Raw genomic sequence first — 25,481 nt, 5'->3', positions numbered from 1 at the left:
TGGATAGAGTCAGAAAGAGTGGGGTAAGACATACTGGGAAAGCAGCCACAGGTCGTATTAGAGCCTGGGTCGCCCGCCTGGAGGACCGCAGCCTCCAAACATGGGGCGCGCGCACCAATCACCACGCTACCGGAGCCCCCCTTATAGAGATCTTTGGCTCAAATGACCTCCATGACCTCTGCTTTTTTTGTTCAGAAGATACTCTATTTACTCTTGGTGAAAATGTAAAATTCTTGTTTTATTTTTTATTTAGAAAATACAATGTCCCAAACTCTTCTAATGGTGACAAGCAGTTTTCTTTTCCTCTGCGTTCCCCCTACAACTCATTTACTGAAGCCTATCTTCAGTTGATTTGTTTCAACCTGCAAATGCAGGTTTCCAAAACATTTCCTAGCTCATTGAGGGAAAGAAAACTAATGCAGCCAGTGTTCTTTGTTTTCTGTCAGCTCATGTCCAGACATGTCAGATCTTTATTCTTCACAGCTACAGCGTAGCTCTCATCTTTTAAACGGGGAGTTTCAGCTTGTCTGCTCTGGCTGTCTGTTTGCTGCTCTGAAGGGGGAAAACAAAACTTTACAGAAACACTTCTGTAGCTGCAGCTATTGCATTACCTAACAACGCTAGCATTACATGATGCACTTTAACTATGTCAGGATATTTTAAACTTTTGAGTGGGTGTCTGTGTAAGGACCATGACCTGATGTAATGGACGATGTTTGTTTTAATGTATTCTGTCTGGTCTTTTTATCCTGGGCATTGTATTGTGATGTGTTGTATGTATGTTGTATGGAAAGCTGAATCTCCTGTCTGCATAACCAAATGTACCTTTCTAAAGACCTTGACCCTTGAACCTTGATGCAGACCAAGGGACACCTCTGCAGACCAAAATTGGCATGACATGCTATTGTGGCCTCTCGTACTTTGATGCTATAGTTACATGATTCGGAAACAGCTTCAGAGATCTACACGTCTTAATACAAACTCATTTTCTATATAGCATACACATTAATTTGAGTTCCCAGGCTACACGCTCTTACACTATCTTTCCATTGGACTGGGCCAGCTTCTTTTGAAACAAAGAATCATTTTACTGTTCAACTCTGTTAATCTTAAATACATTTCTCTGTAAAGAAATGTGTTCGAACTAATATGTTGACCTAATTTACTGAATACAGATGATCTATAAAACATAAAGAAAGAGCAAGAACCTTGTGCTATTTTAAAGCCAAATAACACTTGAAAAAATTACAGATGTGTTTGTGACCTCACAAGCATTCAGTGAAAATAACACCTCCATGTCATGAAATATCAAGTCTTCTTATTTGGCACAAAGAGGGAGAAAATAGACAGATGGAAATGCATCAACTAGAAAAGTTTCGTCATGACTGAAAACATTTCATTCATATTTTATAACTAGACGTAGCCTTTATGTGGTGTTCATATTGCTGTTGGATGATATTAGTCATCCTCACTAACACTTTGTTTCATGATCTTAGAGAAACTTCAGATGCAAAGTCCAGAGCAGCAGAATAATGTCAAAATAAGTCTTTGATCAGCCACTCATCCCAATCGCTTTTAAACACACACATTGTCTTCCCCGCCTTTGATCAACTCAGTATCCTTCCTTTATCACAACCATTTCACTGAGATGTTTTTTCCTTCATATATTTGTCGGAGCGTATTCTTCTGGAAGGTTAAGACAAAAAATGTTTTGGAAGTCTTTCTAGAGACAGTAAAATAAGATCAACCTCCATTGGAAGCATGTAGATATCAACCGACTGATTTGCTTTTGGCTAGTATGAACAAAGCCCACACTGATAACGTTCCCAAATCATTAACAGACATGGCTGCACTGATTTATATTGTCCCTGACTAACGGATCTAATTGCATCAGTGAGGATTGAAAGGATGCCCACTCGTACACAACAAAAACTTTCCCTCGCTCTTCTTTTCCAGTAGCTTTAGCTTTATGCTAGCTTTTTTTTTTTTTTTTTACTTCTATCAAATGTCAGAGTTGTAGTTTCTTCTTTGGCATTGATTATATGCCTCATTTTCCATCAAATATTTTCACATTCGCATTCCTCATTCAAATGTTGCTGCTGCTAAACGTAATGTAAATTAGGGGAATAATTCCTTCACACCCTGATTGGTCATACCTCAGCTCCTATCCTACAGTTTAAACCACATTAAACTGCCTTTAGCAGAGCATGAATTATTAACTGCAGTTTAGAGCAGGGGTGACAACAAAATTCCTCATGTGCACGGAGTGGGCTACTTGACTTTCCCACACTCATCTGCCCCATCCTTAAAGCTCATGCTGTGAGGAGTTTTTAGCTGCTTATGCTGAAATTAATATTGAGGCCTCTTTATGAGCTACTGAAGCAAACAAGACCGTCAGCAACTAGATTAGTCATTTCTATGGAGTAATCTTTTGTGGCTGTAACCACTGTTGGTGTGATTAACAACACACTGAAACAACCTTTGTTGACATTTTGAAAATAAAAGATTCACATTGGTTGTTCAAAGAAAGCAGGATGAGTATTTTTTTTACTTAAAACACTACTTAGACATGTACAGGACAAGCTCAGCAAAGGAGATAAGATGTACACCAATGGGAGTCTCAGAAATAGACACAAAATGAAAGTTCAATAGCAGCTTGTTTTACTCTTTGAAAAAATGTGAATAAAACTATTTTCCCAAAAGTTTTACTCTATCTGAGTTTAATGGACATTTTTTCATGACCTCCTCTTAACATTGAATACAAGACTCTGTAAACAGATCCAACATTTTACGATGTGATGAAAGAAGTAAAGACTTGTGTGGGTTTGTCTTAGGGTTGTTAGGTATACACAAAGACTAAAAGATGCTCGGGATTAGACCCTTATTTCCTTCAAACAAACACGATCGTGCAAAGGCAACTTGAACATCTGTGCTGGATAATTTTGCTCAATTGCGCTAAATGTCTTCAAATGAAAACATCCCTCTTTATTTCAGGCCCGGTTTCATTTCCTGTCTTTGAATTTTCTTTACAACCTCATTAAAATAAAATAGAAAGCATTTACAGGCCTTTCTTCTTGTGTGTTCATTTGTTTAATGACTTGAGTTCGGTTAATTAGTCCCTAACAGCAGTGACATTCAGGTAGTGTAGGTCGGCTACATCGTGGAAATGTGTGCTGTATTAAGACACACATACACATATCCACACACACAGACACGTATATTCAGAGAGGTGACGAGAGTCTCCCATTTCCTCTCCGTCTGATACCATTACCATTATCTGTGCCGTGCTCATGGCAGCCATTTAGAGCCCAGGAAGAGTCTGGGCAGCACTGCAAATTGGTCCACTATTAACTAATCAGAGGATGGATGTACACTGATGCGCCTGATGCTCTGCACCGTTACTATCACACTCCGCCTCATAATAATCCATTAGCACCATCGAAATGAAGTTCAGCATGAAGACGTGAGTACAAACTAAGTGCTTTTAACACCACACTGCTTTATGCAAAACAATGTCACTGTTATTGACTGACTGACTGACTGATTAAGAGCTTAATTGTTATTTACTTACTAACCATGCCACTAAAATTCTGTTTTCTTTTTTTTTTCAAAGACTTCGCTGTTTTTTTTCTTTTCCTTGAAGTAGAGATCTTTTAACTCCGTGTCAGGCTTACCCAGTGTTTGAACAGCTACATTTTAACAACGTCTTTTCAACTGTTGTTAATTATAAAGGATTTAAAATATAAAAGTAATAATAAGTAGGGGCCGTCCGATATGAGAAATTCCAACAAGTTTTAAACATAATTAACAAGATATAAGAAGAGAGAACACAACACGCTTTCAACACAAAAAAGCTCATAAAGATAAATCCTAATGAAGCTAAACATTCATTACAACCAAGGAGTCACACATTTTATAATAGAAAAAATACAACAATACAACAATTTAAACTTTATAAACACACAAATACAAGGTGTAACTGAAACGTTATTGTGGTAGATTCAGCTCTTATTTGCTTTTCTCAATTCATGTGATATTTTATACGTTCTTATTTATACAAATGAGTAAAGGATTACTTTTATGAGAACTAAAGGTCAACAGCCTTTTTTTCTATAAAGCTACTTTCAAGTGTTCCTTTAAAATAAACATTCATACATTAGCATGTGAAATTTGCATGGACTTGAAACATTCCCATGGAGATCTATAGAGCGAGCTGGGAATAAAGAAAGATGGAGACAGATGGCCTGCACTGTCATCTGAGTGACTGACTGTACGTCTCTCGCCAATCCTCAACCCATCTGCAGATCATAATTCACATCTAAAAGATAACCTTGCTTTTCTTTCAATTCCAGAGATAAAATAAAAAAAATAATACACACATTCTTTCACAGTATGCCTTCAATTATCGCTGTGAGAGTAGACCCTTTTCTCGGGAGGCCTCTGCCTGGAAGCCTTTGCTCTCTTTTCCACTTTAAATACGGTTTTCAAAAGACTGCTAATATTTTTTTCATTCAACGAGACCATAAGGGTGGGAGATAACCAAATAAAGTAATTAACTTAACCTCTAATATGTAAACAAAAGCCACAACATACTTAATCAAACTTAAGACTGCAGACTTTTCTACTGAAGATTCAAACTCAACAATATTCCTACAGATATGATCAAATATGCAGAAGAAGAAAAACAGAATAGGGCCCCAGACTGTGTCGGTCTTACGCATGAGGATCACAACAAGCTTTTTGCAAAGATGGACAAAGATCCCATTAGTATATGCCTTTTGTCCTGTTTCGCTAACACCCACGTGCATCAGTGTGCAGTTGCAGAGGAAGCACACTGCAGCTGAGGGCTATGGGAAACCAATTAAAGAAGTATTTTGGCTGGACTTGGCTGAAAGGCATTAACCACAATTCCCTCCTGGGCACAGTGTTCCTAACACGCTCCATTGGGTCAGGGATCGGGATGTGTCTGGGTGCTACAAGCTGTAAACAGACAGGGAAGTAGACGAGGCAGAGTGAGAGAGATGGGTGCTGTTATCACTAATTCACAGAGCAGCCAGCAGGATAATTAAAAATAGCAGCTCGAGCCTTCTCTCGGTCCTTTAATATCGTCCCCAAGGGGTCAAAATGTAAAGAAATTAAAAGAGGAGAGAACGAGAGAGGAAGAAAAAATGGGAAAACACTATAAGCATTCAATTATCATTCGGTGCGAGGAGACAAATGATGAACTGACACAAGGGAGAAATGGCAGAGTGTGAGAGCAGAAAGCTTCCCAAGAAAACAGCAGTTGTGCATCACATCACTTTCTCTTTGCTCAACAAGCCCCTGAAGCCTACTCTTGGAGCCCCTGAAGCCCTCTCAGATCCTCAGAAGAAAAAAGTCGGAGTCCTTCCCGCTGCTCTGACTCGCTGTTGTTTTAACAGCAACATTTCAATATCTTGCTCTAAATCCAACATCAGATCAGTTACTTTTAGGAAGAATTCAGTTGTAGATCAAACGGAAGAAAAGGACATCGGTGTGTAATAACATCTAAGATTATAGACCTCATTACTCAGGTGGAAAAGAAGGCAATGTTTGAAGTATTACCAGCATTATGCAGAGAGTATATTTGCGCAAGGACCCCTCTTAGATGACAAAGATTCTGGAAATAAATATTCACATCCCTCTGCTTTTCACCATCAAGGTCGCATTAAACTTGAAGTGCACCACCTTATTTCCAGAGAAAATTGCTTAACCCAGAGACCAACCAACAAAAAGAAACTGTTAGAATGAGGAGGAAATCACTTTCCAGAGCTTTCAAAGTTAGCGTAACATCCCTCCCTGGCTTCCACCAATCAATCACAGAGACCTTAATTGGTGGCGATTATAACTGGTATCGTAGTCGACCCTGTGATTCATAGAGGGAGATGAGATAAAAGCCAAAATCAGGACGCAAAAGAGCCAACAGGCAAAGGAAATCAGTGAATGGTCTGGTAGTCGAGGGATATTACAGTAAGTCAGAATTAACAGTGTCTCACAGCACACACAGAGCTGCCCTTGGAGGGAAACGTAAGCTACATTAATTATCGCAAACCACACTGTGCTTCGCTTTCAGACGCCCTGAGAGAGAGAGACACTTCAATGGTGAACAGCAGGGGTCCCTCAGAGGGGGTCTTATTTCTCCGGGCCGCCAAAAAGATATCTAGATCCTCTTTACAAATACCGGCATGTAATTTCATTCATCAAAACTTTTGATTGAGGTGCAAATTCTGTCTCATTTTACAACGGTGTCTTCCGAGCTTCAATTGGCTGAAACGCCACCTTATCCTGTCACGTTATCACACAAAATATCACTGCGAATAAGGTATTTCAGAGATTATTCTTTGCAATGCTATAGTAGAATGCTATTCAACTTTTTTGGAAACAAGCTTATGTGCTCTTGACAAAGAAGACATTCTATTAAACTCTCTAACATGAATGAAACTGTAGCTAGCAAAGGGTTAGCTTAGCTTACAAATAGGCTACTAGAGACCAGGGGTTGGGCTAAAGCTAGCCTATTTCTGTTCAACTGAAACAAACAAAAGCCTACCAGCCCCTTTACTGCTTTCCATCTAACATTTTGTATTTCATTTGTTTAATGTATTAAGTAATACTGTCTAAAAACAGATCTTTTTTTTTTAATGTTATGCTATTTTCTTGGCAGTGCGCAATGATTTAGCAACAATGAATGGCCAAGAAATAGCTTCAGATGGGCTAATAAGTGAATGTTGTTATCTTCTGACAGGTCCAGGCAAGCTCCATCCCTGACCTTTGCTCTTATCTCAGCTTAATACAGTATGTAGCTCCTGTTATACACTATAAATGTGAAAGGGGCATCAATCTTCTGATCTAAACTCCAGAAGCAGGCAAATCTGTGTGTTCCCCACAACTATTACACAATCACTTCATTTGTCTTCTCTTGTTTTTATGGTTGTCATGTTACTGTAAGTCTTCTTGTTCACATTAATCAAAAGATCACTATCGGTCGAAAGCTGACAGATGCATTAGTGCCATGGGAGAGTGCAAATTTATGAGAAAAGGAACAAAAAAAATATTCCAGCATGTCACACTAAATGTCAGTGTTTCTGGCAAATAAAGGACAAACATATCTGGATTGAGAATCTAGACACCTGGCAGGTAAGCATCATCAAAGATCCTTTGGAACCACACACATAAGGAGAGTTTATTCTGTAGTATATATCACAAACAATATGAGAGATCGAATACTCTATTTTGTAGCTCTAAAATGTTGGACTTTGCATTTTTCAACAAAACCAGCTTCAACATTGTAAAGGATCTTTTGAGGACAAGCTGTCGGTGTGACTCCTCTGTGTCAGAGACCTTACATAAAGCTCGCCCTGTGACCATGTGTCTCCCCAAGCAACAGAAAGATATCAGGGGTTGTCACTTCGGCACAGGAAGCCCCGCAGGAAGTATTTTCCAACCAAACACGGAAGGGAAAAAGTGAAAAGATTTAGACCTGAAGGTGAGAGGATGGAAGCGAGACTGAGAGAGAGTGAGAGGACAGAGAGGGAGACAGGAGAAGACAGAGACAGAGAAAATGAAAAGAAGTACGAAGAAGCAGGTTGCCGTGTCGGCCCAGCCCCCTGATAAACTCAACAAGGAGGAAAAGAAACAAGACAGACGGAGAATGAGGCGAGGACACGATGGAGAAGAAGTGAGTTTGTGGGAAAGAGAGAAAAAAACACCAGCACATAAACAAAAGCGTACAGTGGAAGTTGCCAAGTAAGAAGAGGAGAATAAAACAAAGCGCTTATTTTAATGAATAGCAAACACTAGCGAGTATAAAAGAAAAAAATAGACAATAAGAAACACAAGCGTATTGACATTAGCATGCTAATGGATCCTTCACATGGACATGTTTGTTCCTTTTCATGTAAAAGAAACCCAAATTCATCAAGGCTCTATCAATGAATTGCAATATACAGTTTCCAACTTGTAGCTGCTGCTTTACATCTCAATGTAGGCCTATATGCTTTCTATTTGATTTGTCAAGAGCTATTGAGTTTGCTGCTAGCAAAAACATTTAGTAGAGTAATTGTTAGCTTGTTAGAGGCAGCCTAAAACGAGGATTTTGGATGCTTAAAATTATAATAGCTGTCTTTATTAACCTGGAGGAAATGTAGAAACTATCCCGGAGAATAGAATTAAATTAAAATCTCATAACTCATTTTAACAGCTGTAAGAAGGCAATTTAAACAGTCATTTTTCTTAATGATGAGCTTACTTACAATTTGACACATGTTACTGCTGAAAATGGCTTTTTATTTTTCATAACACATGATCGTATTTTTCTGACCTTAAGGTACACTTAAAAGGTGAACACTATGGGCTACAGATAATAAAGAGCTGCTATGGCACAGCACGATTCTTGGCTCTGCTAATAAACCGTCAAACTGTCAGAAGGAGAACATTCGATCGATCATGGAAACACGGGATCACGTTCGAGCCTCAATGTTGCAAATTGAATTCAAGTAATTAAGGTGGGAAGATATCACTGGACAGAATGAGACAGAATGGCATTTTCAAGTCAGAAAATTCAAAACACACACACACACACACACACACACACACACACATCTGTTGTAAAGACCTCTTCCTGCCTACCCAGCCATGAGCCATTCACTCTATTCTAGCACCACCTATCGATGCTTCTGCTCACTATATAAAGCGCTGTGCGTGCAGCATTTTTTAAAGCAAGTGTATTACTTTGTGATAAATAACCAACCACACTGTAATCATTTTAGATTCACGTGTCTCTTTCCTTCGGTCTCTCGTGAGTTCTGTCATAAATCACCTCAGATGTTTTCTGCTCTTATTTCTCTAAAGCTCCTCATCTTACCACCTGCATTCAGTAAACAGCTTTACAGTACAGAGATAACTGCAACAGATGACTGTGAAATTGAATTTGGCAACATCAGATCCCCTTGTCAGTCCAGAAAGTTTGCCACTAAGGCTCATTTGACTCGTGCACAGAACTGAGAGCCAATATGTTAGAGAGGCAGAGAATGGCTACAGTTGTGCTGCACATATTGCAGCACTTAACTTTAACAGCATCCTAAACCAAGTCCAGGTTACCTAATAGTTTAAGAGATGTCGACTTCTGTGTCCTTTGTTGCTTTTTAAATGTCTGTATCAGTTTACACAGACCCAGCTGTACACTGCTGTGTGAATTTAAGAAGTATTTATTATGCAACACAAAAGGTGAAACCACACCCTGATGTATGGCTTGCTAGTATGGGATATAAAATATATTTTCTCAGAATATTTAGCCTGGTTTCCTTAAACGTTTGCAAGACAGCCATTGAAGGGGTTAACTACGTGACAGCAAAATCGTCCACATTGTCAAAGTGGTAAAAGGCAGCTCAGGGTCAAAGATAAGGTCTTTTCCACTTCTGCAAATCTACACCATAATCATGCTAAATCACATGATTTCTCTGATTTCTCTGATTTGCTCTGTGCAGGGAGTAGCAGGATAAATATAAGTCCTCTGTAAATTGAGCATTGTCCGGTCCGTGATTACAGTACCTTGGTGGATAGATGATAGGCTGACATTGTGGGTCATTCCATGTACCTCTGAATAAAACATGGGGCATTAGCTTGATTAATATTGAAGAATAACAACAGGCAGTGGATATTCTACCGACCTTCCCTGAGTGATGGACTCAATTACATGATGTGTGCATGAGAGAGAAAGGGACAGATACCTAAGGTGTGTTGAAATATGTAGGGCAGTGTATTTAAATTTGTGCAGTGTGTTAATGTTCGTTTCCCACAACAAATATAGGAGTGTTATAGTCTCAAACAACACACAACAGTGCAAATATACCACATGCATCCTCATCACTTTGGCTACTTATATGTAACCTACAGTGGACACATTTTTGCGTATTTGGCATCTTTTCCATTTTAATCTTTTCAAGCAGACCTTTCTTTTGCTCCCTCTTTCGTGCTCTTTTTTTTTTTCTCTTACTCCTGTCCTTTCAAAGTGAGCATATTTGCCGCTTGCTCGCTCGCCCGTTTCTGTCCAGACTGAGGGGCAGCCAGACAAACAGACAGACAGAAACACAGACAGCATGTGGGATGATGAATGACAAACTTATCTCCCAGACTCAGAGAGCAGACAGACAGGCTCGGCTCACTGCAGGGTGCTGTACATATCCAAGCCTGTGTGTCTAAACGTAGTATCTTCTGTCGTTCTCATTCTGTGCTCTTTCTGTCTCCATTTCCTTCTTCGACAGCCTGTTTGCATGTCTATTCCTTTTCTCGCTTCCATCTGTAATGCGCAGTTTATGTATTTTTGAATGTGCAGAGAAGCTCTTATTCCTCTCAGTCATATCAGCTCACTGAAGTCACTTCACTCCCATTGCCCCTATAAAAACCCCAGATGATACAAGCCATTCCTTTAAACAGGCTTACGTAAACTCAAAGGAATCCCCAAAAGAAGGATCCCAATATAGTCGCAGACATCTTCAAGCCATTGCACTTCACGTTCTGCTCGCTTTCTGCCACAACTGGAGAGTGAGCTGATGCAGGCACGCAGCATTTGCTGGTAATTTTGGATTATTTTGTTTCCGGCCTGTGGGTCTGGAAAAGTGGGTGCATGAAGGAATGCTTATTTTCCATGAATTTGTTAATATAATCAATGTGAGCGTAAATGCACGAGGGTGGTTTCAAAAAAGTGGTGTCAAAAATTCTCAGGCGAAAGAGGGGAGAGACAAAGCCCTTTCTGGGGTGGATATGGCTCGTGGAAATATATTTCATATGACGATGACAGCTTTTTCTTGGAACAAAGCAAAAAGCATCTTCATTCTAACCCTGTGAACAGATGCCGCCGTGCTCTTTTTGTTTGGCAGTTTGATAGTGGAGGTGCAGAAAGGTTGCATGCATTGACCTTTAATCTATACCAGTCTACTTTTGTGAAGTGTGTACTGCGTGATTGTTCTTCTAATGTGTGTTGTAAAATTATGTTTATTTCAGGTCATATACAGATGCCTCTCCATTTAACTTCTATGTAATCATCTTAAGAGAAGCAGGAGCCTCTACGGGTGCGTTTGTGTATCTTGTGTCGAAGTGTAATTCCTGAGTGTGTTTAGTTTGTGTGATGTAAAAGGATTCATCTGAAACACACAGCTTCGCATGTCTTTGGCTGGAAAGAAGATCCTCAACGCTGCCTTATGTGCGCAGTTTGAACACGACTATTTAAAGTACCTTTGTAAATGTGCATTCATCCACTGGGAGGATCTAATCTTCAGAATTCATTTCTGTCATTCCTGAGCATTAACCTATCCTAAATCCCCACTGAATCATTGCATTTTCCAATTATTCCAGGAAAATCTTGCAAAAGCACAAAATAAGATTTTCTGCATGGGGATAAAGCATGCTATCATTACAATGTAAATCTAATGAGAACTCCCTTCAGCCTTTGCTGGAGTTTGTCAGTCTTATAAATAGAGCATCACAGGCAGCACAACATGAGTATGACTCATACTCTGCATTTTGGTTTTTTTCCCCCGTTTCTTGGGCAAGCTGGTGTTTGCATTCAATCTGCATGCAGTAATAATCCCTTTAACAGCATTATAAACGGGGAAATGCAAATCCAATTCATATTGCGTCAACAGTCACGGTCATGCATTGCAAAGAAAATGGGATTCTCCCTCATCATCCCGAAAAACGTGACTTTAAAAGATGCAAATTGGGATTTAAAGTGACTGACAAGTGAGAAAATGATCATCGCAGCTGACACATTAACACCTCTTCAAGCACAAGACTTGAAGAAGTTCAAAAGGATAATTTCAGTCGGTACCATACCTTACTTCAGTAGATTTCTTGCGAGAGAAACAGATGTAGAGGAGGTTCAGAGGAGCTTGGACGTCCTTCCTCGGAGACTGACTCCCTGTTTCTGCGCTCCTATTTAACACCGCGTCAATAAAACTTTTTTTTTTTTTTTTTTTAAATCTTGCATCCACGGAGATGAACCCAAAATAAAAATCAATCAAACGCTTCTACTGCCACGGCTTTGTCCAGGTAAATACCTTTTATGAGAGGATTTAATGACCGACGGTGCGCGCGGAGAGGAGCGCCGGGCAGGGCGCCGGTCTGCAGCTGCTATGAGCGGTGACAGTTGACTGCCCGGTAATCCAAGTGAGTCTAACAGCCTCCCTTTTACGCGGACGAGCGTGTGGTGGCTGAGCTCCTCCTCGCCTTATCTTCAGTGTGTCTGTGTGCTGCAGGCACACACAGCGAGGAGAGGGAGCCTCTCCTGCGCGTGTGTGCGCGAGGGTTTGGACACCGGCTTTTAAACAAACATCATGATGAGGAATTCTATGATGTGGTACAGTGCATGTCTGTTTGGCTTTGGGTGGCCACAGATTGTTTTCCATGATTTAAATTACCTTAAAGGATTACGTTCTGTCTTGAATGTGAGGCTTGTAAGTTAAAGATGATGTTTTCACAATACCTAGGGTTTCTTTCTATTTGAAATATTTTGTATAGCCTAACTAACAGCACAGGCTTCAATAAAGAGGAACTCTGCAAATTCACAATACGTTTAAGGTGACGTATAGGCGTTTATCACCAAACACTAGTTCACACACAATAGTGCAAAAGTCATGCTATATTGACATTCGCACGTGACATCTTTTTGGGATAAAGAAGCCATTGAGAAATGTTTTAAGGACACATACACTTTGAGTGGTAGCCTATTTTTATTTTAAACTCAAAGTTCAATTTTATTTAAAAAAAATACCCAAATCCTTAAAATTAGCCTACACCTACACATTTTTGCAAAAAAAACCCTAAAAACTAGCAATAATTAGCCTAAATATTTATAAATAATATTGGATTAACTTTCAGTTTTTTGACATCACAATAACATTATATTTTTTTATATATCTTTGAATGTTAAATGTTAACTGTGGAGTTTTAGACTCTTTGTTTTCTATTACACAGCATGCACATGAGGCAAGCTAGCACAGAGGTGACATGCTACACATGCAGGTTAACTACAGTGAGTTACGCTGCTGCATGGTCAACAGGTGGCGTAACACCTAAAGATCTGCTGCAATGCACCAGCAACAACATCATCTGGTCCTCCTCAGATGGGCCTTCCAGCAACATTTCCAGTCACCCCGTTATTCCAACAACAGAGAAGAAGAAGCTATCAGGTTACAGGATGGAGGTCTAAACAATGCTGCATGTAAAATAGCCTGTTTATTTTAGATATCAGCCTTGTAAATGGATGGAAAAGCACTCAACACATTTGTTTGACCTCAATGATATACGCAGATCATTATGTGTCTAGAAATTGTTGAATGCCTTCAAAAACGTCAAAATTGCCTGCTCTGATGATAAAAAAAGAGTATAAATCTGCATCTAATTTCAAATATCTCCCTCCTGGTACCCTTGAAAATTAGATAAAAATTTGTTGCATTTGATACCATGGATGACATGCAAAGGTCTGGGGAAAAGTTTTCATCTGGCCCATGTGCTAGATTTGTTTCACTACTACTTGTCCCAGGGTAGGTCTCTGCTCCGTGCATGCTCTTTCTGTGCATCAGTCACCAAAATGTGTGATCTAACTCTATGCCGATGATACACAGCACGGCATCATTGTTGTTTGCTACAGTATAATATGGCTTTACCATCAAGTAAATTTAAAGATAATCTAAGACGTTTTAACGAGTTTAGACAAACGTTGGCCTAATTAGGCTATTACTATAGGCTATTAACTCAATAATGCTATTACAGATAATACTATTAAGGTAGTTGAATCTTTTGATCCCTGTACAGGTTGTTACCAGGAGCTCCACCAACACACACAGTGACCAGGATCATATTACCCCTATACTCATATTATTGCAATGCCTCCCTGTATTTTTCAGTATTGATTTTAAATTATTTTACTTTTAGAATTATTTTTTCTTACATAATCTAGTACTTTCATATATGTGTGATTGCCTTTCATTGTGTGTCCCAATACAAACTCTCAGATCTCTCACTGCCTGTCTTTAGAAGTTCTTTAAGTGTCCCATAGGAAAACTGGTTGGCTGCTTTCTGGCTCGTGGCCCTTAACTGTGGAACACCCTCGCTGTGGAACGCATAACAGCAAACTCCCTTTGAATGTTAAAAAACCCCAAATACAATTGTCTTTTCATTTAGTTGAACACTGATGGTTCAGGTATACTTTTGAACTCATTTTTTAGTTGTATTTTCATTACATTATTGTTTTTTTTACTTCATGTTGTATCATTTATTGACTCTTTCAGGTTATTTTGGAAGCATTGTTTTTTTTTTATAATTTCTTTCTTCTTACATCACAAGAGCAAGCACAAAATCAAATACTCATTAACAACAATCTGTTCTCATACCATATCTTTGGAAAACCAATAATATATCAGATCATTGGGGCAAACAATATGATTGGATGGCTTACCTGCTTGTCCAGTAACTACTCACCCACCTGAAACACTCTGATCGTGCACTCGTTGTACAGAAGCCGAGTCTTTGGAGAGCTCAAGCTAGCAAGCTACAGAAATTGCAGAAGAATGTTAGAGAAAGGTTGTTTCATTCAGCTACAATTACTAAAAAACACCGTTCCCCTTATATGGAGTATTCCTTTATGATTGTCTGCAACGTGTACGTTCTTGCGTTTTGTTGAAGTGCTTTTTATATTTCTCCAGTTGGATACTTACAGAGCTTACACTTTCTGTTTCTCCAAAATTGTCCACCCCATCTTTACCACTCATTTCAAACAGGTGCACACATAAACACACATTATCATGAAGACCACTATAAATACACCCAACCTTAAACACCAACCATAAAAATCTTGTTCTCCAGGGCATGGTCCCTATTTGACAACACATCCTTCTATCACTTGTCTTTAGATGTATCCCTGACGGTATTGTAAGACAAATCCCCATATTCACGTCAGAGTTGGCCATGTAGCTGCATATTTATAACACATTATAATAGTGGCCTTACAAATCCCTACTGGAAGAGTTCCCGCTTCAACTGATCACATTTGAAGCTGCGCTGTAGATGATGCTGCAGTTAAAAGACAATTCTATGAAAAAATGAGAACATTTTCCCAGAATCCCCTCATTATGGTGAGTCGTGGTGATAATGGAAGGTGGTGAATGAATGAACAAAATAGAGCTGGAGCTGGAGGGACGCCATTTTTCTTCGCCCCTTTTTGTGGGTCATGCTGTGATGTGAATCTAGAGGATAATGATTGCCATGTGACTCCGTCTCGCAGTTTGGTTTAGATCATCCACGGGGTTTAGCGCATCACATTCTCTCATGAAGGAATTCAGTTGTATTTCTTAGAGATACAGAAAACCAGAGCAAAGACAACTGAGGCTGAAGCAATTGTTAGCTGTGGAGGTTTAATACTGTCAGCTAATTATGCTGAATAAAAGAGATCAGAAGCATGTGAGAAACCATTTCTAACTAGGGAATGATTGGTTTAATTTATTTTCAACAATAACTGCGGAATATCTCATCAGTATTTCCAGTGATTTGGTTCAAACAGGTGCAACACTGTGAGGGTGGGCAAAGTCATCAAGAGGTGCTTTCTGAGATCTAATTTTGACATTTTTTATGGATTAATTTTGTGTTTGTCTTTGATATTGTATCATTAATGTCTGATGGTACTGTAAGCTGCAAGATGTGTATCAGGAAATGTGTCATTGTCAAGTAAATTGACCTTGGCCATGACATCATTATTCTAGTTCTTATTTGCTGCAGGAAAGAGCAAACTGTACAATGTAATTGAATTCATATTTTTAGTTAATTTAAAAAAATCATCATACAAAATGAAGCTGCTGTAACCAATGGACTTTATTTTACCACTTTGTTTAATTTGTTCTGATTTACAACATTTGAAAAGACTGTCAGACAGTGGTCCCGCATAGTGTAGTTATGTGCAGATATATTATCACTTAACTAGAGGAGTTAAAGCACCTTTTGAAGGGCTTTTTGGTTTAATTCTTCTAATTCTTTCAGGAAAAAAACTCTAATCTGCTCTGACTCAAACAGGAGCCAGAAGCTCAAAAGATCATGTAGCCACTGCAGTGCAAGATATTTCCCTCAGGAGACGATGGAGAGCACAGCAGAGCTACAACAGTATGAATATGTCTCCATATTAATTTAAAAAAAAAAGATGTTCAGCATCTACAAGATATGTAACTGCACAGCTTTAAGCTAGCAAGTTAATTACTGATATTATAGTAATTTTTAACAACCTATTCAGCACAAAAAAGTGCATCGCGCACATCAAGATTCTGCTTAATATTGAAGAATCTGTGGCCTGATTTCGATATCAGCAGTGTTTTCCGTTTGTAGCTGTTTTCACTTTTTTAACCTAAATTGGTAGAAAGTTCGTCTGTAAGTACACGTTTTACATTTTTTAAACTTTCAACATTTTGACATGTCACAGTAGGAGCAGATTTAAATATGACTAATAATGGCTGAAGTCCATTTAGCTGCTTAGCTGCTAAGAAATTAGTCAGATTAACAAATAAATACTTTTCCAAACCCGGGTATCTTAAATAACTAGATACAGATTATTACAGATTTAATAAATCTATTTTTCACTTAGTTCAGTAAATGTTTTCTTATAGCCTTGCTCAGCTTCCACCAACATATCCAGTTTAGGTTGCAGCAGGTCTCACATAGATAATCTGTTTCTCACCTCTAGTTTGCATACGATCTGCTTACTCAGTGAATTTTCATTTCTCTTGTGCATCCCTCTCATGGGCAGCATGTGGCGGGTCAGCTTTCCTAAATGTAATATGTATTAAAAAAAAAAACCTATTATTGAGCTGCAAATTCAATCCTCACAATGTGTTTTTAAGATGCTGAGTCTGCAGAGCACTGCTGAACAGCAGCTGGATATCAAGTCTTCAACCTCTGGGAAGCTTGTAATTGAAGTGTACACGAGGAGAAGAAGAAGAAGAAGAAGAAGAAGAAGAAGAAGAAGAATCTGCAGCTCGGACTGAATATCTTTATTTTTCTTTTGAGTGTTTTTTTTTCTTCAAATTGGAAGATAAATGTCATCATCTGGCTTAGGGGAAAAATAGGCATCTGCATTTGTTTGTTCTGCTCGAATCACTTTTAATCTTCCCGAACTTGATGAAAAGGCTTTGTGGCACATTAGCAGCAGGGTGAAAGCAGAAGATTTATTTACAGCAATGCGTCATGTGCAGAGGAAAAGATGGTATTCTCAAACAACAAAAGCACCGCGTGGTTGTGAAAGTAAAGATCTGTGAGCTATGGGAGGGAATCCATCAATAATATGTTAAATTGATTCCTTAGCCTTGCACAATGGGACAGGCTCCTGTTGTCATAGAAAGTGTTACATACACCTGAAAAATCAATTGCTGCCCCGCTATCGGAGCAAAGGCAGGGTAATTACAGCAATATTTAGAAGCAGGGAAGATAATGATTGTAGACCTCTACTAGCTTCACATGCACGGGTAACACACATCTCCAAATTAATCTCCTCTTGTTGGCATTTCCAGGAATCAATTGAAAAGCTGCAAAAACTTCCAGAAGTAGAAGTGTGGAGATGTTTGACTTGTTTAATTATACAACAGCTACATGTGTTCGGCAGCCTGGATTCTCATCAGCAGACGCATCAATCTCAGGATAAAGAGGAAAGAGGAGGGGGGCTGATGTGTTCTACTTTCCCTAACATGGGGTGATGGATGTTGGGGAAACTGATGCCATGTCAGGTCAGGACAGGGAAGCCTCCAAGAAAAATGGGTCGACTGTAAAAACAGACCAAGCTCTGACAGCCCTGAGGTGATTTTTCTGAAACTTAAATACAGCTTTTTAAGGCTGTTTGATACTTCATTGGCCAGTTACTGTGTGCAGTTTCTTTCTGAGTCAGGTATAAAAAAAGACAAAGTTGTAATCAGCAACAAGATTAATCTAAGGGGACCAGAGGTCTATGGATTTATTTCAGATTGGTTCAAATATTTGCCCTTTTTCTTGTGAATTGTGCTCTTAAAAAAAAGTATTTGAAGCAGAGTATGTCCTTCTTTGGTTTAAACTGTGAGTTATATAACGTTCACCAGCAAAGCCAGTAAGTAAAGATTTAACACCACTTGGTACACCAACATACATAAACCTAAATGATGACGTATATTAAGGGAGTAAGAAATAACAAAGTAAAATATCTATAAGGTTGTTCTTTTGTTGCTAATATCACAAATAGACATGATGAATTCCCTTTCTTTTACTTTCATTCACTGGTACATTAAAACAGTCTCAAGAAAAAAAATAGTGTATATCCGTTTATTTTTCTTCTCTGAATTTGTCTTTTGAAAATTCAAATCATGCCTATCCATCTATATTATCAGACTTATGTGAATTGTGTACACTAAATGAGTTGGCATGAAAAGAGAGAAGAAACATGTAGAAGATGTTGCAGCATCCAAATTATTGTTTTTTTTTTTTAGTATACTCTTTAGCAGCAGACGTGAGAGCACTCTGAAGCAGCAGGTACTAGTGCTCATTTCAACATAATCCACCTACAGGAGCAGACTGTAGTTGAATAAATGCTGCTGAGTCAACACTGCATTGCGTGGGTCGCTCCAATTTGCTCAACTATATAACTACAAGTAGCTGCAGAATCTGTTGCATCTGCAGTTTGTTTCTTAAAAGCAGCGAAAAGCAGATCAAGGTCAATTCAATTGCAAGTTATATTATATATATATATATACACACATACACATACAGGTAAATAGTTTATTATGACATATTAAAAGAGCACTATTCACTTTTACTTAAACCCCATAATTGCAGGCACTTGTTGTTGTTAGCTATGTTATTCTGCCACCAGGGGGCGTCTAAGATTCTCCCCTTTACCTACTACTATATCTACAATATGTTGAGCCATCTTAAAAGCACTCTATGCCATGCAGATGAAGATATTGAGTGATTTATGATATATAGTATGAAGTGAAATGTTAAAATAGAACACTATCCAGCAATTTTTTAAGAGTGAATTAATAAACTCCCTCACAGAGACAGATGTTTACTGGCTTTAAAAAATGACTAAAAGCCCACCATTATTAAAAAAAAAAAAATCTACTCATAAAATCACCTCACCTACAATCTGACAAATGGACTTTGTACATGGAATAAATCTCTTTTAAAATGAGAAGCATGTTTCAATGTAAACTCTCATTAATCAGCACGAAGAACAAGGGAGAAAAATGACATTGCCTAATGTGCTGCAGCTAATGAAATAACCAGAGCTGGATCAAGTCATCTCGAGCCCCCTGAACTATTCACCAATTCTCCTGCAGCCTGTATCATACTGCCACCTATTAATGGTCCGATTAAGAGCTTTGTTCTAATTAAAAGTTAACCAGTGTGTCTGTTTGTGCCGTATGCAACATTCATCATGTACTTTAGTGGCTTAAATAGTCTGTAAGGTTAAGTTCCTTGTTGAATATTTCTCTTCTCTGCTATCTATACATATCAGATACGCTATCATTTGTATTTTTATTGATAAAAAATACCCTGACAATGAAGGAAGTCTGCCTTAAAGAGCAGGAAGCTGAACCAAGCTTTGCCCCTCCAAACCACTCATATCAAAGATTTCAAGTGCATGTTGCTTTCGAGAAGCTGTGTGCACATTGTTACATCCTCTTTCATATTGCTATCTCGCAGATGATTTAGCTTTTGTTCCCTCATAGCAAAGGGCCGAGACGGATGTATTACCTTTCATTACTATTTATAGCCAGGCCAGATTGGGCGGGAAGTTTCCTTTGATATCTTCCATAAATATTTATTGTCTGGAAAAATCACACAGTGCTTCAACTCTTCTATTATTAGAGTTGGAGAAAGCAGATATTTAGGCCAGTCACATTCCAGAGACCCAGTACACTTTGGATTAATAGCATCTTTCTCTTGATGAGATTTTGGATTTCTCTGCCGCATCTTATCTGAGAAATGTAAGTAGTATTGACCAAAAAATAAAAGAAAATCCTATTCGATAATTGGCTTTGGAGAAAATGTGAGTGCTGGCTGCGTTCCAGTTTGTACTAATAATTGGGAGAATTTCCTTGTAATCGCTGTATACATTGTTGGAGCTCATGTTTTCTCATTTTGCAGTTTCCTCTCCTCTTTAAAATGCAGTATCGTCCTAATGAACCTGTCACAGTATGTAGCATTTTGCGCCTCCATGATTACTTCCTTCCTGATTCAAAGCCTCGCTGAGCCAACCCAGATAGGCCTGAGTGCCTCACAAAGTCTCGCCAGATAAGGCGGGAGGACAGCAGCATTAGTAAGGAATGGAATACACTCAGAGATAAAGTGAAAGTGCTTTAGAGAAAGTGAAGGAACTGTTTTTCTTTGGCCTGCTGTGTTGTTATGCTCTGGTTAAGACACTCTTAAAGGTTATATGCATACACTGTACTGGTTTAAGGTCTATTTCACCCATTTTAAATATGGGAAACCTTCAATAGACACAAAACACTCTGATAAGATAATGATAAGAGGAAAAAAAGTGCAAAAAAAAGTGTAATAGATATATTTTATTCTTCAATTTTTATACAAATGTTCTTATAAAACAGCAGAGCAATTAAAAAAGTTTCACTTTGATAAAATATGTCTTATACAAAACACACACATTATATAAAAAACACACACTCACAGGAACATTTGTGCAGTAGTAAAAACTTTGTCAAAAAAACATAAAGGTAACTCACATTTTGAACTGCTCATAGAGCATTACATATGAATACAGTGTAACTTTTTGTATGTGCCAGTAACTCTTTCTGTGACAACAACCAAGACAAAAATCTGTTTAACGCTTTGGCAAAAAACAGCGTGTCAGTTTATCGAATGATAGCTTCCAAGAAGGCTTTGTCGAAGTGAGATCCCTGAGACCCCGTGTCAGCTGTCTACGCCTGCAAGAATGTGATGACATTATTTCTTCTCCTCCTCCTGCGACGACCTTTGCTTTGGATTGAGTGTTTTTTGGCGGCTGTAAAAACAAAAACAAAATAAAAATGGATCAGTATTTAGGTACCACGTTTCATTTTGTCCAGATCAGCTAACTGTATTTCAAATATGCTGCTTTTACTGCTAAACTAAGTACTATCATTAAATCAAGTCGACTGCTAATAAATGTTCATCCACTGTTAAAAACTTCTTAGTTATATAGTCAACACACATATGCTCCAGTCGCACACCTTTTACACACACGTCCATGCAGTTCTGCCGGGAGACAAAGTTGTTGCTGGTCCCTCCGCAGCCCGAGTAGATGAACTCCTCACACATTTTGGTGGCTGTGTTGTAGTAATAACGAGGAATGGAGGCTGAACACTTCCCTTTGTCCAGTTGGTCCAGACAGAGCACGGGAATAGCTATAAAAAAAAAATAGACACAAAGCAAGATTAGGCAGCCATTCATAAGAGGAGAAACATCAGAGCAGTTTCTGATTGCTTTTTTTCAAAGTGAAATCTGTTTTTTTCCCTTCTTAGATGTTTAATTATTTCCTCATGACTGATGTATCTTTAGCCAATGTGCAGACACGATGAAGCCTTCATTTACACACGATGTGTCTTCTTAGAGCTACTTAATTGTACTTGAATAGGCTACTCTATTACTTCCTACTTAACAAACAACAAACAAATTTAGGAGTAAATCAGCCACACAGAGATGCTGGTTGAGCGTCACTTCAGCAGCAGCACATCACAATCAAATCATTGTATACTAACTTTTCCGGGGACTGCAGTACTCCATGCAGGATGTGAGGTCTTGGAATCGGTTAGAATTGCCCATGCAGCCTCCATAAGAGAAGGGCTCACACTGCATGGTGGTCATGTTGAAGAAGTACATGTGGAAGAGGGCACGGCAGGGTCCCTCCTCTTTAGTAAACCTGCAGATTTGGGGAATCTCTGTGAAGAAGAATTACAATATTTTAGTTAAGGGGGGACGGGGGGAAACAGACACACAGAACTTTAACAAGCCTAGAATAAGAAATAAAAGCCTATAGTAGTTTTTTTTTTTTAAATGCAAAGAGTGAAACCGCACCCAGTGCACTTTCAATAGGTTTGAGAGGTGTCCAAGGTCACCGTCCTCTTATGTGTTTGCGCATCACAGTGAGAAACCTACTTGGGATTCTGAAACAGGTTTTCTGGCACTCCTGAAAACTCTTGAAGTTATTGGCATTCCCCTGGCAGCCTCCATAGTAGAAAATCTCGCACTTCTGGGTGATAGTGTTGTAGTAATAGCGCTCAATATCTCCTCTGCAAGGTCCCTCGTCCACTTGAAGAAGGCACACGCCTGAAAGCAGCAAAGATATTGTTACTGGAGGAATACAGCACCATAGACAAAACATGGGAGAATAAGCAGGGAATAAGAAGAAAAATGCAGAGGTTTCTGGCGATCACATGATTAGACAATAAGTTACGACTTTAAAGTTTAAAAAGTTCGGTTAAATCGAGAGACTTCAAAACAGCATGTTACCTTTAGGTGCCAGGGCCAACGCGCTGTACAACGAGGAAAACAGTGCGAGTAGCGCTAATGTGCAAAACTCCATTGTTCAAACTTTTTCTTCAAATGCTTTTTTCCGCTCTGAAGACCATCCCGAACAGATCCAGTTTTTATAGCAGAGAGAAGAGAAGAGTTTCCCAGGAGAAGGCAAGGGGCGGGGATGTAATGACTCATTTCAGTACTACAGTGTAACTCCATCAGAATGGTGATGAACCACTTCGTGACATCAGAGTGTCGCTGTTAATTTGTAATACTTGCGCAAAGGGTCGTTGCAGTAATAATGTCTATGACTAAGGGTCACTATCAAGCCAACAAAAATATCAGGAGAGAAAGTTGACTTCCGTTTCATTGAGAGTCAAACGAATGCTTTTACCAGCCATAACCATGATGGTGATGATGATGATGACGATGATCAGAGATCCCAAAAGTTACCCAGAAGCATCACTGAAACTTTTCCGTGTTGTTTTTTCAGTGGAAGACTCGTGAAACATAAATCTGATTTGGCTGATCCATCAAGTTCCCATTACACACCCCTCCACACACACACACACACACACACACACGCACGCACGCACGCACGCACGCACGCACGCACACACACACGCACGCACACACACAAGGCCTACACACATTTTCACTGGAGTCACTTATTTCCAACCTTGTAGTCTGTTATCTTTTGTTCTGCTTAACAACCTCCAACAACAACAAAAGTGTGGCCTATTGCTTCAATGAAAGACACTCAAGGTCCTGATATCTAAGACTGAAACCTTGAATAGAAAAACAGAAATAAAGATATAGGCCTACCTTTTATATATCTGCACAACTCTACCCCAAGGCTTTATTCAAGCTATGACTACAGGATGGTATTTGAAAACTGCAGTCATGTTAAGAACAATGATGTGTCTCCATCCCGACAGGTGGAGGCTAAATACAGATTAGCCCTCTTATCAAAGTGACCTTATAAATGAGGAGCCACCCCCTAACCCGTTTCTTAGCAGAAGAAAAAGCAAAGTTAAATGTGCAAAAATATGAATTAAATCTATAACACACATCAAATACAGCTTCTTGTTTTTACATGTAATGTAGAAGAAGTGAAAAGGACACCTATGGTTCACTTTCCTATTTTTAAATTGGGGCGTGATCACACACGGGGGGGGGGGGGGGGGGGGGGGGGGGGGGCTTGTTTTAATCAGATTAGCAGATTAGGATTGTTTATACAGATTACTTTATAACCCAGATTGAGGGAACCGGGAGAGGGATTCTTCAACAGAACTTCAGGGGGGAAGGTCTGGTCCCTGTAAGCATTCGTGAGTGTACTTTTTTTCTTTCAATAAATAATAACTATTTGATGTTTCACATGTTTAATTCTTAAAATTAAAACCTGAATGTTTCTATTTTTTGACAGAGAATGCCGGTCATAAACGTAGATGACTTGACGGACAAGGACAAGGCTCAGATGGAAGTGACTCAACTGAAAACTGAAGTGAAACTTGAGAGGTGGTTGGTAAGTTTTATTACAATACAATATACTGCTGGATTTTTAAAAACGTTATCACTTTAGAAATAGCAAGGAATTTTTCTCAACTTTTATCCATTTAAAGCTATTTTCCCACCTGTCTTAGTGTATTTATGCAAATGTTTAATTAAAAATGACCAATTAAACCATTCTTATCTGGTTTATATGGCTGGATAAGTCCTGAAACATCTTTTTCTGACCCCTTTAGACATCTAAATGTTGCGAGGAAATTAAGGACTACATCCAGGCCGGGGTGGAGGAGGACATCCTGGTCAAAGGCATGCCAGAGGACAAAAACCCCTTCAAGGAGAAAGGTGGCTGTGTCATCTGCTAGACTGGACCTCTGGAGCTTTTCACAACACATCCTCAAACATTAGCATCCAAGGACACTATCCCTCCCCAGATAAAACAGATTTGCAGACTGGAGAAGCCTAGAAGGACAAAACAAAGCCAGAGTTAATAAAACTTGACTGTTCCCATGTATATGATTCCCCATCTTCTTGCCAGATTTGTAGCCTCATAATTGTATTTTTTGGAAAGAGGCAATAAATAAGAGTTGTACTCGCCGAGGGTTAAAAAATGCTTCTCTCTCATGTGGTGAATAAAGTCTGAGCAAATGGACCCATGTGTTGTTTCATACACAGAAGCAACGGTCATTAAATCTGCTTGTTTGTAACTCAGCCTGTCTCCTTCAATCACTGTGGGAAGCTTTCATGACTGGGTAGAGAAACAAAGACATCTTCAGTTTGCAGACGTATGACAAACTTTTCTTATGCAACATTTTTGTGCCGTCATTAAATAAACAAATAAATTATCCTGACAAACCATTATGAAGTTAAACGTAAGGACGCAAAGTGTGTCTGAAGGTTTTGGCTCTTTTCAGTATACTTTTTTATATTCATACTTCAAGGCAAACCATTCTTTCTCATGCAAATGTTTATGGAATTAAATGAGCAGAAAATCAGGAAGGCCTATAGGCAACCTGGTATAATGAATGGAGTGCAGAATATGTCTGTAGTAGTAGTTGTAAAATGTCCTATAAATTGCCCAAAATGGGCAAATCAACCAGTTTTGGTTTTAGATACTTTTTTATTCCACATTAGGAAGAATTGTTTAATTTGTTGATCAGGACTTCTAAAATCACTATAGAGTGATTTTTTTAAAAACTTTTACTGAAGGCTTCATTATAGCCAATTTCAATACTGAAAATATCCAATATTTCACAAGAACGTAGCAAAAATAAAGGTTAAAAACAAATATTTAATTCTCAAAAGGGGTTTTCCCTTTCTTTAATTTGCAACACTTTTTTGAACTTTTGAAGGACATGAACCCTTTGAGAACAGAAACTACTGATTAAACTGCTGTGATACTGTAAGTGGGAGCTTTTTTATCTTTTCTGTGGTATTTCCAT

General features: G+C 38.8%; 3 protein-coding genes across 3 annotated transcripts in view; 1 reads left to right on the top strand and 2 right to left on the bottom strand.

The window, feature by feature from the left end:
- calcr (calcitonin receptor) overlaps positions 1 to 12,280 on the bottom strand; it is a 61,334-nt gene extending 49,054 nt beyond the window's left edge. Inside the window, exon 1 of the mRNA XM_061059881.1 lies at positions 11,848 to 12,280. The gene's annotated coding sequence lies outside the window, so the exon portion shown is untranslated. The remainder of the gene's footprint in view (positions 1 to 11,847) is intronic.
- An 8,293-nt stretch (positions 12,281 to 20,573) lies between these two features.
- Positions 20,574 to 22,686, bottom strand: tfpi2 (tissue factor pathway inhibitor 2). The gene is made up of 5 exons (XM_061060096.1): positions 22,528 to 22,686; positions 22,174 to 22,344; positions 21,777 to 21,956; positions 21,249 to 21,422; positions 20,574 to 21,040 (listed from the first exon to the last, which is right to left on the bottom strand). The coding sequence occupies exons 1-5, from the start codon at positions 22,598 to 22,600 to the stop codon at positions 20,958 to 20,960; spliced, it is 681 nt and encodes a 226-aa protein (XP_060916079.1). The 5' UTR covers positions 22,601 to 22,686; the 3' UTR covers positions 20,574 to 20,957.
- A 1,058-nt stretch (positions 22,687 to 23,744) lies between these two features.
- gngt1 (guanine nucleotide binding protein (G protein), gamma transducing activity polypeptide 1) lies at positions 23,745 to 24,750 on the top strand. The gene is made up of 3 exons (XM_061059409.1): positions 23,745 to 23,861; positions 23,960 to 24,058; positions 24,279 to 24,750. Exons 2-3 carry the CDS (start codon positions 23,963 to 23,965, stop codon positions 24,402 to 24,404), a joined length of 222 nt encoding a protein of 73 aa, XP_060915392.1. The 5' UTR covers positions 23,745 to 23,861; positions 23,960 to 23,962; the 3' UTR covers positions 24,405 to 24,750.
- The last annotated feature ends 731 nt before the right edge of the window (positions 24,751 to 25,481 follow it).

The sequence above is a fragment of the Labrus mixtus genome, chromosome 16 (assembly GCF_963584025.1).
Source record: "Labrus mixtus chromosome 16, fLabMix1.1, whole genome shotgun sequence".
Taxonomy (NCBI): Eukaryota; Metazoa; Chordata; class Actinopteri; order Labriformes; family Labridae; genus Labrus; species Labrus mixtus.
Note: the sequence above shows the minus strand (reverse complement) of the source record. Positions and strands in the feature narration are given on the sequence as shown.